The sequence below is a fragment of the Eulemur rufifrons genome, chromosome 27 (genome assembly GCF_041146395.1).
Source record: "Eulemur rufifrons isolate Redbay chromosome 27, OSU_ERuf_1, whole genome shotgun sequence".
Lineage (NCBI taxonomy): Eukaryota > Metazoa > Chordata > Mammalia > Primates > Lemuridae > Eulemur > Eulemur rufifrons.
In genome coordinates, this window is record NC_091009.1 from 21,935,668 (window position 1) to 21,948,835 (window position 13,168).

At 41.1% G+C, this 13,168-nt stretch overlaps 1 protein-coding gene across 1 annotated transcript in view; it reads left to right on the plus strand.

Moving 5' to 3' along the window:
* PTPN14 (protein tyrosine phosphatase non-receptor type 14) overlaps positions 1 to 13,168 on the plus strand; it is a 138,929-nt gene that overhangs the window by 45,381 nt on the left and 80,380 nt on the right. Inside the window, exon 2 of the mRNA XM_069459297.1 lies at positions 8,559 to 8,886. Coding sequence (XP_069315398.1) covers positions 8,713 to 8,886 — 174 coding nt within the window. The 5' untranslated portion in view covers positions 8,559 to 8,712. The remainder of the gene's footprint in view (positions 1 to 8,558; positions 8,887 to 13,168) is intronic.

Genomic DNA, 13,168 nt, shown 5'->3' on the forward strand with positions numbered 1-13,168 from the left:
GAAGATAACGTAGATAATGGTCAGCAGAGTGCCCCCATCATTGTGTCTGCTTTATAAATGTGGGTGTTCATCATCACCTCCTCAGTGCTCTGACACTTGCGGGGCTCTCCCATTCTGGTTCCTGGCTGTCATTAGCTCTTGCATTCCAGGACATGTATCACTGTGGCTGTAGATACTGACAGCAAAAAGAACTGGAATTGGAGAGTTGCAGATTCCACGTCTCTCAAAGAAGGGTGGAGCGTCTTAGGACAAAGCATTCCTGGCATGAATAGACAAAGCTCATTTGAGAAGTTAAACCGGAGTCAGGTGTTCTGATGGAATTGATTATGCAAGCCGGACCGGCGGAGCGTCCCTTACTTATGCCTGATTGATTAGTCTTTACATTTTAAATAACTTGTTGTTTTATCTACAAAAAGAATTTTTTTTTTCTGCTGTGTTTTAAAAATGAAGCAAAACGCTATTGCTGTCAGTTTGATCTAGTTAAATGCAAGTTTTATTTTGGAAGGATAGGGTAGCGAGGTTGGAGGGAAAATTCCGACCCCTTTTTGTCTGTAACAAAGTGAGCACTGTAATCTATTTTACCAGATTACTGTGCAAGGTATCATTTGAGAAATATTTTTTATTCAAAAAAAATCCAGCTTGTTATGATGGAAATTTCGAGAATAGTATGACCCCTGGCATGCCTGTCTCCCACCTTCAAGGACTGTCAGTATTGCCTGATCTCTACCCACTCCCAATTCCCCCACCCCTGTGATGTTTTTAAGCAAATTCCAGACATTATTTGATCCATAAATATTCAAGACGTACTCTGAATGCCTTAAGAGAAATGTTTTGGTAAGGTCAAAAATGAAAACTTGCACGTTTTAAGTTCCTTCTTCTGGAAAAGTCATGTCTCTCTAGAAATCTCCAGGCGGTAATCCGCAAAGCAGAGGGTGGCGAAATGATCTTTTTGAACAGGCAGCTGGGGAGGCTTTTTCAAACTAAGTCGGTTTCCCAGAGGCTTGTCTCCTGCAGGTAATTGGGGCCTCACCCTCTCAAGAGCATGTTCGTTGTCGTTTGTAACCACCATGGATGGGACTTATTTAAAAATGAATTTTATTTTCTGCCTTCTTAAGCGGATGATGCTGGCTATTATTTAATTGTTCCTATTTACTACGGGGCGTTTGGGACACAGCTTTCTATACGGTGCTTATTTTCATGGTTTACCTGTCACCTCCCTTTTTGCCAGTTTTATCCCACGTCAGTGTGCTTGTCTGTAGTAGCCCCTTGTCTGTTTGAAATCTGTTAAGGGCTAACACACAAGGTCGAGGAGTTTGCAAGGAACTTTGCTGAGTGGCTCCATTTCTTGGTTTTCAGCTGTGTTCTGCATCCATGAGGTTGCTGTGTGGCCACCTTTCATACAGGTGAGGGATCACTGTAAATGAGTATAATATAGCAGGAATCGCTCTTATAATTTCCAATATAGCTTAAAAAAGGCTTTAAAGGTCTTCTACATGGTTAGTGCATAGGAAAGCTGGAAAACGTGTTTTGGGACAAATTTTCATCTCAATCCGGGGTGTTTGCCAGTGAGTTAGAGGGAAATAATGCAATTTTCAAACATGGTTTTTTTTTTTTAAGTTTTCTTTTATACTTTTCTTCTTTTTAAATTTTTCTTTTCCCACTTCTGTTTACATAGCAAGGATCAAACTTTTTTTTTTTACAGCTTTTGTTGTTGTAATTTTCTTTAGCAACTAAAATTGGGAACTTCTGTCTTAAACCTTGTACAAAAACTTTACTTGGCTAAAAATAATTTAATACAGGGTTATGATTTTGGTGCTATATAGCTCTAAAACTGATAGAAGAAACTAATAATCTACTTTTCACCAAACAAAACTAACTTGCTTTCTGTCCATCCTTAAGGGGAAACCGGAGGAGACGTTTTCAAAATTCTTTTCTTTCCCATTCCCTCCAATCTCAGCTCTTTTTAAACTTCTCCTTAGGAAAATGACACAGTAGTTATCAAAACTGAGCTGTGTCTTATGTTGGTTTATACATGGGATGGACTGGTTGCACCAATTTTTCCTTTCTTAGGCCCAGACCAAGGTTACATAGTGCTGTGAGGTGTGCTTGGGAGTTGTAAAGGTACAGAATTCCAGAGTCTGTTGGTAAGTGTAGAATACAGCTGAACATCAGTTTCTCTTGGTGATTTGAGAATTTACCTTTAGGGAAAAAAAGTCAAGTATACATAACATAGCACGGGAAATAAAAAGAAAGTGTGACCATGTTTAGGATGTGGATTTGAATGTCTGTCTGCATTGCCCTGTGCAGGTAATTCAATAAAAGACTAAATACGGACTGGGCAGGGAACTCAGGAATACACTGTACTTGGTTGATATTTGTGAAAGATCTCTTTGCTTCTTCCCCATTGTATTTAAAAACTTACTTGATCAGCCAAGTGACCTCTTCTGTGTTATGAGAAAACTGTCTGTGCTTTGTGTTTTTAACTTTGATATTTTTTATTGACTTTTAAATTAAAAATGAGAGTACGAAACACTGGAATCCATAGCTCATAGTTAAAGATTAAAACTTACATATTAGAGCTTCTATTTTAGGAAGCTGATTGACTATTTAGGGGTGAATTTTAGAAACAACTTTGAAGCTTCTCTGTATGTTTTCTTCCACTGTAGCCCATTCTACAAAAGGCCTTTAAAAGTGTAGTAGTGTTTACAGAGCAAATATCCCAACAAACTGCTTTCGGCAGTCACGGGCACACTGGGACACTTTTTGTCACATCAGTAGTTCCATTGTGTTTTTTACAAGGAACTTGCATGGGATGAGCTCGCTCTCTAGTGTGTGAGACTACTACCCCAAGAGCTGGCAAAGGAAAGCTTGGATGTTCTTTTGGAAATCCGGTTCTATTTTTTTTCTCTAGAAAAGCTCTAATGAGCTGAATAACTTTCCTCTCATGCCTACTCTCAATAGTTTAACCCTCTCCTTTTTGAGTAGGGGGAGGTAGATGGGGAACAGGGTCTTGCTATGTTGCCCAGGCTGGTCTTGAACTCTTGGACTCAAATGATCCTCCTGCCTCAGCCTCCTGACTAGCTGGGACTACAGGCATGCGCCACCACACCCAATTTTTAACCCTCTCTTAAGGATTGAAAAGTCAGACCCATCTAAGGCTCCAAATTCCTCAAATGGTAACTCCTGCCCTGTGTTAGTGTCAAAAACTCAACTGTCTCAGGATTCCTTCTCTCTGTCATCACAACAATGAACATGTATTTAGCTTCCTGCCATGTACAAAGCCCCGTTTTATGATTATGGGAGGCCACAAAGCCAGATCTTTTCCTTCAGGGTTCTAATTGGGGAGCTGAGACATGTTCAGGAATATGAGAGGGACTGTGATGATGTACCAGAAGCTGTAGAGACCCAGCCTTATGGGTCATACGGCCAGAGGAATTTGGGATCAGTATTCCACTAGAGAAAAAAGGACAACTGGCAACACTAGACTGTATACACATCTTACTGGCTAACATGAGAAATCTTCGTCCCCACTCAGGGTGGGTTCTTAGGGGACTCTTAGTCCCATGATTGTCTTCTTTGTGTTTCAGGTGTCAGTTCTGGGGATAACCAGGTAGCAGTGGTTGGGCTGGGAGAATGCATGCTTCAGCTTCTCACCCTTGGTCAGTTTTCTCATGGGATTGTCATAGCTTCATGTTAAACTTCTGTATTCTTTGCCTGTTTCGCTTTTAAAAGACTTTCTCCACGGTAGGTGGTAAGGTGTTCAAGTTCCTCCGTGCACAACCACGTGGCTATCCTTTGAGCAAACCTAGCATCCCAGGAGAGGACTAGGAAGGGAATGTGCCCATGCCTACCGAGTGCTCCCTAGAAACATTTTCATAAATAGGCAGGGTAAATGTTATCTTTATAGATGAGTAAACTGAGGGCTGAGAAAAGATAAGTCATTTGCCATTTAGTCCAGGCCTCTCTGGTTAGAGCCAATGTTTACACGTGTTTCTCTCCCTGACAGTAGACCTTGGTTCTTGAAGCTGCCGTTCTCCCTCCTTGAGTCAAGTGAGCCTTCTTTCCTCAGTCTCTCCTCTTTGAACGTTCAGTTTCAAATCGCTTTACTGAGACAAAGATCCTGGAAACTAGGGAGTTCAGAGAGTTTGAGGCACTTTGCCTGTCGTTTCCCCCCAGTGCTTTGTATTCCAAATTAGTCTCTTAAGAGCAAAAGTCTAGTTCTTTTATGCCATGCTACTTTTCTTCCTAAAATGCACCTAGGAAAAAGAGGATTAGCAGATTGTTTTGAAATTAGAAAAAAATTACTGTTTGGGGGAAAAAAAAATTAGGAATCAGCATTGTTTTCCCATCTACATATTTTTTAAAAGTTGCTTTAATTTTTATGAGTGGGTCTCTGCAACAATTGTAGCTTAATGTTGTTTACTAGATATGTTCTTGAGTAGATAAAATTATATACTTTAAGTGACTTTTTATTTATTTATTTTTTTTACAATAGATGTTAACTCACCCCACCCCTACCCCATTCTCCCCTACTATCAACATCCCAGACCAGAGTGGTACCCTTGTTACAACTGACGAACCTACACTGACACATCATCATCACCCAGAGTTCACAGTTTGCATTAGGGTTCGTTCTTTGCCTTTTTATTTCCAAATAAAAATTTCAAAAAAGCTTCTTTTTAAAAAATAAGTTACTAACTATATGTTTCTTGTTTTCTATTAAAAAGAATCTTATAGTAAATAGAATGAGGACTCTCTAATTCCTTCTCTTCTGAAAAGCAATTTTATTAGGAAAATCAGGTGCCATAAACATATGACTTTTCTGTGAGCCTATGGCATTTAGTGTTAGGTTTATCATGTCCCTGTGATCCAGTGACTATGATGAGGCCCCAGAGAGCCGCATGAGGAAAGTGGGAAAGGTGCCAGGAGTCAGACTGGTTAACAGAAAGGAGATGCTTGGAGTGGATTGCACATAAGGCCACTTTATGGTGGGATATTTTAAATCCCTGCTCTAAGGACCAAAGAGGAATTGGGCATAAAATACAGCAGGGATGGATATTTCTGGCTCAAGTTAAAGAAAAAAGAAAAAATACAGCAGGGAGCTGAGTTATGTTTGAGGTGGAGCTATTTGGCTGTTTTTGGATACTTAAAAGGTGGAATTTTGACACATGTGCTTCTTTTAGAGCTCAAAAGTAGTGGTTAATTCATAGACTATTAAGATGTTAAAACGGAAAGGGACTAAGATCTTCTCTAACTCTATCGTTACAGGTGAGTGTTGAGCAGATTGTTTACCTGGGATAATTTAGATGTAGCCCTTCCTGAAGGTGAGGGATGTCTTAAACGAGTGCCTGAAAAAGTTCTTTCCAGAAGCAGAGCTCTATGGCTATGCAAGTTTTGGGTGTAAATGTCATGAGCTTTTAATGTAGGCAAATGATGTGTATGTTAGAGATTTAAAAAAAAAAAAAATGTGTTTCTGGCTCTGGGGAAGTTCAGAGTCAAAGTATGCTAATATTTTAAATATAAGTTAGATTTATATATTAAAATCAGCACAGATGACTGGAAGTTCAGACAGAAAAGATGACCTTTGATGGTGAGGATCTGAGCAGTCTGTTGAAAGAGGCAGCACCATTTAAATGCAGCCTCGAAGGGTAGGTATGAGCGTGTCTAGTACCTGCACTGAGGGTTGCTTTCTTACTAACTTCTGATTATGAACATTTTTAGGTCTACAGAAAAGCTAATAGAACAGTGCAGTGAGTATCTGTATACCCACTGCCTAGATTCAATAGCTGTCAACATGTTGTCATATTTGTTTCGACTCTGAATTTGTAGATGTGTTTATATAAGTACAGATTGGTTTTTAACCGTTTGAAAGTAAGTTACAGTCTTCATGACTTTTTTACCCCTAATATATCCACTGACACCTCCTCACACCGTTCTCCTACATACATAACCACAATTCCATTATTAAAAACTGAAGAATATTAACAAAAGTACGTCAATATCATCTAATTTCTATTCTCTATTTCAAAATTTCCTGATTGTCTCCTAAATCTTTTATAGCTTTTTTTCTTTTTTCCCAAACCTGGATTTAATCAAGTTTCACACAGTGTTTTGTTTTCCTGATTCCTATATCTCTTTTACTCTAGGGCCATCCAGATGGCCTCCCTCACTTTATTTCATGACATCAACTTGTAGAAGGACCAGACCAGTTTTCTTATAACTTTTTTGTTGATTCCATATCTTGCAAGTTTCTTGCAAATTGAAGATTTAAAAAGCTTTTTAAAACTCAGACTAGGTATTCTCTGGGAGCTATATTGGCAGATTGTCTGTTAGCCATGAATATAAAGACATTGCTCCTGACACCATTTTCAGTAGAGAATGTACTTTAAAATAATCTTTATTTGCAAAAATAATATAAGGCAGTTGTAAAATGCTAGAACAATTTAGAAATGTATAAAGTTAGAGTTTTATTTGATATCATCAAATAGCCCTACCCAAAATAATTTTGCTGAACTTAGTCTTTTTCCTGTTTATGTAGTTTTGTTATAAAAACTGTGATCATCTATACACATGGTTGTGAAGTTTGCTTTTTATGTCACTAGCTATATGCATTGTGAATAGTGTCCCACAGAATATGTAGTAGAGATTGTTTTTGTTGGAATAAATGTGTACCAAGCCAGCTGCATTCTTTCCTAGGTGTTTATGGTAAGACACACCCAAATGTAAAGTTCCTGGCCCAGGATTAGAAATGCCGCTTCTGCCCACAGAGCAAATGTTAATATTTTTCTCTGAGGCTCTCTGGTTAACGTAGGAATTGAAACTTGGCCTCTTCCGCCCTGTGCTTTAATAAGTTGAGGGGAATTTGTGAGTAGTAAACATCTAAGCGCTCTGTGTATGAATTTTGGTCTCCCCTGCACCCCTACTTTTTGGGTGGGTCCCTCATATCTTTTCTGTATATATCAAGAGATCAGATTGGCCTACCTTGGAGTTAAACACGATTCTGTGCCAACACAAAGTGATTTAGAAATGTTAATATATTTTACCAAGCCAGAGTTTCTAGCACATGTATTTTAAGCCATCATAAAACATATACCTGTCATGTTAAGGAATGCGCCAAGGGCAAGTATCAAAGACCGGCTGTGGGAGTCTGGAGCGTGTGTTTCGCTGTGTTGTAGGGTTATGCCCTGACAACCTCCGTGAGGCACGGGTACTGGCAGGGAGTGGTTTATAAATATTGAAGTCATTTTATTTATTAACTTAAGAATTCTTGCAAGGAGTAGGTATTCCTATTTGTATATCCAAGTGTCCCAGGGCTCGGGTAATTCTGTGTCGGCAGATGGAGGGAGGGCGTAAAGCCTGGGTGGATGGCCCGAGTTAGGGAATCAAGTTAATGAAACAATCAGATGATCAGGAAATAGTCCTTGGAGCTTAACGGAGACCAGAACATTTGTACAGCAGAACTTTCTGGGCATTTCTGGCTTCTTTGAGAGAATAAGTTTCATGAACCTTCCAGCAAGAGCATTGCTGGCTCAGGGTGGAACGGTAAAGCCACTTTTGTTATTTCATTCTCGTGTTCTCCATGGCAATAATGTCATCATTTTCATTTGGTGGAACGTCAGGGTGTCAGTTAATAGGAAGTGAAATTGTCTGTAGTGTGGTGACACGGCTTTTGCATCAAGCATTTTGTAAAGGAACAGGATGACATAGGGTGGTTCCCCACATCTAACTGTCGAAGTATTTGTTGAAAAAAGGACAAATTTGTAATTTTAAGTGCATTAAATAATTGATATAGTTCCGTTTTTTTTTTAAAAAGTGGAAAGTAGCTAACTGTATTAAATGTGTATTCCCACCATTTTATGTCATCCATTCTAAGTAAATTAAATTATAAAAAATATGAAAATAAAAGCAAATAATGTTAATAAAAGTAAAGAAGCAGTGTTGCAAAGAGTGAGGGGGAACAAGATCAAATTTTAAGTTCATTAAGACACTTAAATCGTTGAACCTCACTTTTTTTCATCTGTAACGTAAGTATAATGAAATCAACACCACAGGATTGTTCATGGGGTTGAAATGATATATCTAGAAATTAAAAAAGAACACTCACCAGTGTTCAAATTCTATTTCTAGTGTTTTCTTGCATAGGATAGTATTGTATATACTGAAAAACTGTATTGTAGATGCAATACAGATAGTACTGTGTATCCTGAAAAATACTACAGATAGTATTGTGTATAGTGAAAATGGCATGTGAACTGAAATTGGATAGAGATTAATTTGAATTTGGATTTGCTGTTTACACTGTGCATCTGTAAGTGAGTTCTTTAATCTCTCTGGACCTTTGTTTCTTCCATTGTAAAGTGGCTTTTATCATATCACCCCTGTAAGGTAACATGGCCGAGACACTTAGGAGCTACAGAGCTTGCGGGTCTTCGAATCTGGGTGTTCATCTGTAGGGAGGGTGTGTGCCTGTGTGTGCACACACGTGTGTGCAATGCGTGCCATGCCATCCACAGCGTCCCTTCCAGTGCGTGACCATGCTGTTTCTTTTCTGTCTGCAGCTACCTTCCAGAGGGCCACCCCGGGCATGGACACCCTTTTCGCTACCTGGAGGAGCACGGGTGATAGCGTTGTCATCCGGTCACGAAACTGCTAAGGCCATCTCAGGGGCGTGTGCGCCAGGACAGGAAGGCGGCGTCCGAGGGCCACAGAGCCATGCCTTTCGGTCTGAAGCTCCGCCGGACACGGCGCTACAACGTCCTGAGCAAGAACTGCTTCGTCACTCGTATCCGCCTGTTGGACAGCAATGTCATCGAGTGCACACTGTCGGTGGAAAGCACAGGGCAAGAGTGCCTGGAGGCTGTGGCCCAGAGGCTGGAGTTGCGGGAGGTAAGAGAGGAAGAGAGAGAGCGCGTGTGTGTGTGTGTGTGTGTGTGTGTGTGTGTTGGGTATTTAAGGGAGAACTCAACAAAGGAACCAGCCATCTGTTTCTTGGCGCACCTGTGTGTTTTTTCAGCCTAAGCAATGTGTTTGTAAGAATCCTGTTATTCTTAGCACGGGCGTGATCTTAACCTTCAGTGGATCGGGGGACTTGAGCTGATGTCACAAGTAAGGACAGCACTAAAGCTTGCACGGGGTGGCAGTTCCTTTTTGTTTCAGCCAGTGAGGAGGGTTTGGGGGGAGTTGAAAATGAGAGACTCTCCCCACCAAAGTCATTTTCTCTCTTTAAAACAATGGAGTGGGTAGCTGGTACCTCGGCATTCTGGCTGCGTGTCAAGGAGAAAACGCCCACGTACAGATGGATGTAGCCGCTTTTTTTGTTTGTTTGTTTGTTTCTATATTTTCCTCTTCAAAAAGAAGCAAAAGAGAAAAAGCATTTAAAGTGAACGTGACCAGCGAGGCTTTTTTGTGGGAGCTCGTAAAACAGGGTGTTCTGTTCCTTTGAAGCTCACTCACGGCCCTCGTTTTCTTTGCATTGTCCGTGAGACTGCTTTTAAGCAAACTCAGGTGACCCATTTAGACAGTCGTGTTATTACTCTTTAGAAGAGACTCTCCGAGCTGTATGCCGTTTATGACAGGCAAGCCCTGCTGCGTTCAGTCTTAACGGACATTCGGGGCAAGAGACTTTTCTGAGAAACCCACATTTGAGCATTTGTGTCTTGAGAGTCACATGTCACACTGGCTAAGGGGGAAGGTGGTGTGGCCCAGTGGTCGCTGTACTGCAAGCCTCTGAGGTTCAGACACTCCTGAGGGCGAGGAAAAGCTGTGTCATTGTGCCGGGCCCTGGGCTCTTGTAGGGTCCACGTGTCAGCATTACCCAGCATCACCGGTGACAAGAAGAGGGGTGACAACCACTGTTGGAAGTGATTGTGTGTGGCCTCTCTCCACTGACTTACAAAGGAACTGGGGTCGGGAAGGGTCTTCCTCTCCCCTTGGTGTCTTCCACAGGTTGGCTGTTTTTCCCTGGGGGACTGTTTGACCTGAAACCCCTCTGTCCCCTTGCTGTTCCCGTTCGTACTTTGGTTTCGGGGATCAGGTATTCCTTTGAGGTCTACGTTCCTGTGCAGCAGACTGTCCTGGACAGCACACGTATGTAGCTGGTAGCTGATAGAACAGAATAAATGTGTGAAATGCTCCAACCTTGTTGATTGGTAGCTGCCTCTCTTTGTCTTATTAGTATTAGTATTAATGGCACATTAGGGCACATATTTAACCACACACGTGCATATGTACATGGGCATAAAGGGAAACCTTTAATACCTTAGATTGGGATTGGGCAAGAGATTCATCTAAATTCTTAGGGAAAATTTAATCATAGACCATTTACAAAGATCTGCAGTGGTTTTACCTTTATGTACTTCAGTCACTCAAATTAGAGCAACTAAATATTCTTTGCATGCATTGAGGGCCAGTGTAGCCTGTAGTTAAGTCGTTACAAGTGCAGACATTGGAGTTTCTAAGACTGGGGTTCAAATTGTGGTTCTGTTGCTTATTAGCGGGGTGTCATTAGGAAAGTTACTGAATCTTTCTGAGCATCAGTTTTCCCACCTGTGAAGTGGGAAGAATGGTGTTTACTGCATAGGGCTGTTGGAAATATGAAAAGAGATACTGTATGGAAAACATGTAGTGCTGTGTCCAGTCATTTATAATTGTTCAAATTTGAGAGTCTTCAAAAATGGTTTTTTATTAAGGAAAATATTGAGCAACTACGTTGCACCAGGCACTGTTTTAGGACTTGGTGAAATGAAATAAATAAGGTACAATTTTGTCTTCAAGACGTGCAGAACAGGAGGGGAGTCCAGCCTTTAAATAAACAGTTAAAATGGAATGTGATCTGTGCTAAAATAGAACGCAGGGGCAGGCCTGAAAGGCAGGCAATGGCTCTCCTTAGAGTTGTGCAGTGTGCAGTCTGGCCCACTGCACCGTAGCCTTGCCAGCGGGAGAGAAAGACTCAGGGAAAGATGAATAAAGCTTTTACTCTTTGAATCAGGACTTGAAGGATACGTATGAGTTCAGCAGGTAGAAAAGAAGGCAAGGTCATCTTTAGCACGGGGAGCTGGATTTTCAAGGATCCAAGGACGTGAAAGAGCAGCCACCATTCTTGGGGGCTGAGAAGGCACCTCTGCGAATCACCAGGTAGAGCTAGAGTGCACGGTGAGAGGCAAGGGGTATCTGGAGATGTGGATGGTTAATAAGTACTTTCAACAGTCTATTGTTTCTCTCAGTGAGAGGGCAAAAGTCAACCCGGGATTATCCCACAACGATATTGTCACAAAGGATAAAGCACTGCCACCCAGAGTCTCCTATTGAATGTGTGTTGTGGTGTGATTGACGTTCCACTACTAAGGTGGGGTTTGCATTTGATGCTGACTTTATTTGCCCTAAATGGGTGTATTCACATCAGAGTAAATCACTTTCTTTTTGAATTTTATGCTGTCATTTTATGACAGATAACAGTGAAGAATTTTTGTGAATCAATCCTGTAGATACTCCTGAATTAAAAGATAAAATAGAGTAATACTTTGCTCTTCGTTTGCACGTACACACCTCAAGGAGAAACGCATCCTCCACCCAAATGGCAGAAGTAGGAGGGGTGAACGCAGGGTCTGCTCCTCACACCTTGACTTTGTATTTCGGCTATTTTCCAAATAGAGTTCACGATACTTTAGAGGAGAAGGTGAAAACCGATCTCAAATATAACAAAATGTTTCGTCCATATCAAGGTTTGGAAACCAGATTATAGCGGATATTTGGCTTTGCCGTTAGAAATAGTTTAGGTATATCCTAAAGTTTATAATAGCTTTATCTTAGGAAAGGATATATGGTAGACTTTTTAAAAAGATCATTTTGATTGGATTTTTGATTTACATCATTTGTTTTACCATTTACCTTTATTAGAAAATTTTTGAATAGAGTCTATTTTTATTTTAAAGGCTTTGATATTTTTTTAGAGCAATTTTAGTTTCACAGCAAAATTGAGAGAAAGGTGTAGAGATTTTTCCATGCACCCTCCTTTCCCCAGACACGCACAGCTTTCCCCACTGTAAACATCCTTCCACGGAGTGGTACATTTGTTATTGTCATTGTCACCCAAGGTCCAGAGTTTGCATTAGGGTGCACTCTTGGTGTTGTACCTTCTATAAGTTCGGACAGATGTGTAATGACATATATCTGTATGGTAGACTTTCTGAGAATCAGACCTGTTTTAAATGCACTGATGTGCTGCTGTTTAACGTGGCATTCAGAAGAGCCCAGGCCTGGTTCACGTGGTCAGCAAACATAGTCAAGCTCTGGGGAAGTTGAATATGACAGGGTCTCTGTTCCCAGAAACCCTAGAGTTTAGAGAACAGAACAAACAAGAAACAAAGGGAACAGCTCATGCCGAGGTACAGAAACAGGAAAGAACATGGTATTTTCAGGGAAGGGCAGAGTTCAGGGTGCACTCATCTGTTTGTGTGTGTAGAGGGGCTCATAGCAAAAAAAAAAAAAAAGGAGGGGCAGAGGAGGAGAGTGTGGAGAGGAAGGCTGGAGTCTGCTTTTGAACGGTTTGGTATGTCTGGCTAGGGAGTTTTAACTGGGTCCTGTCGGATGGTGTTCCTAAACTAGGTCACAATACATAATTAAAATAATCGCTGCCGTTTAATATACCGTATACCATGCTGAGCAGTTTCCATGTATCAAGTTATTTAATTCTCATAACATGTCTGTGGTGCCGCTACTCTTGCTGTCCCCATTTTACAGATGGGAAGACCACAGCTTAGGGTGACCTGCCTGCAGTCAGCTGGGCTGGCAGGTTGTGGGGCTGGTTCAAACCCAGCCAGGCTGACTGCACCGTCCCAGTTCCTAGAGGTGTGCAGTGGGAGGACAGGGACTGTGGTAAAATGCACTGGGAAACACTCTCCTAAGTTGTACAGTAAAAGAAAGGAAAAAGCATTTCCCGAAGTGTTTCACAATTATCTTAGCCTTCTAGTAAATACTCTTTTGAATGGTTTGGGGGAACAAAACACTACCGTGATGTAGAAAGTCATCAGAGGACTTCTAGGAGGAGCATGACGTGATCACCTGGCCTATTAGGACAAGAACCCAATAGAGAAAAGAGCGGGGATGGGGCGGGAGGCAGAGGTGGAACTGAGACACCAGTGGATATAGTAATAATCCTGGCAAAAGGACA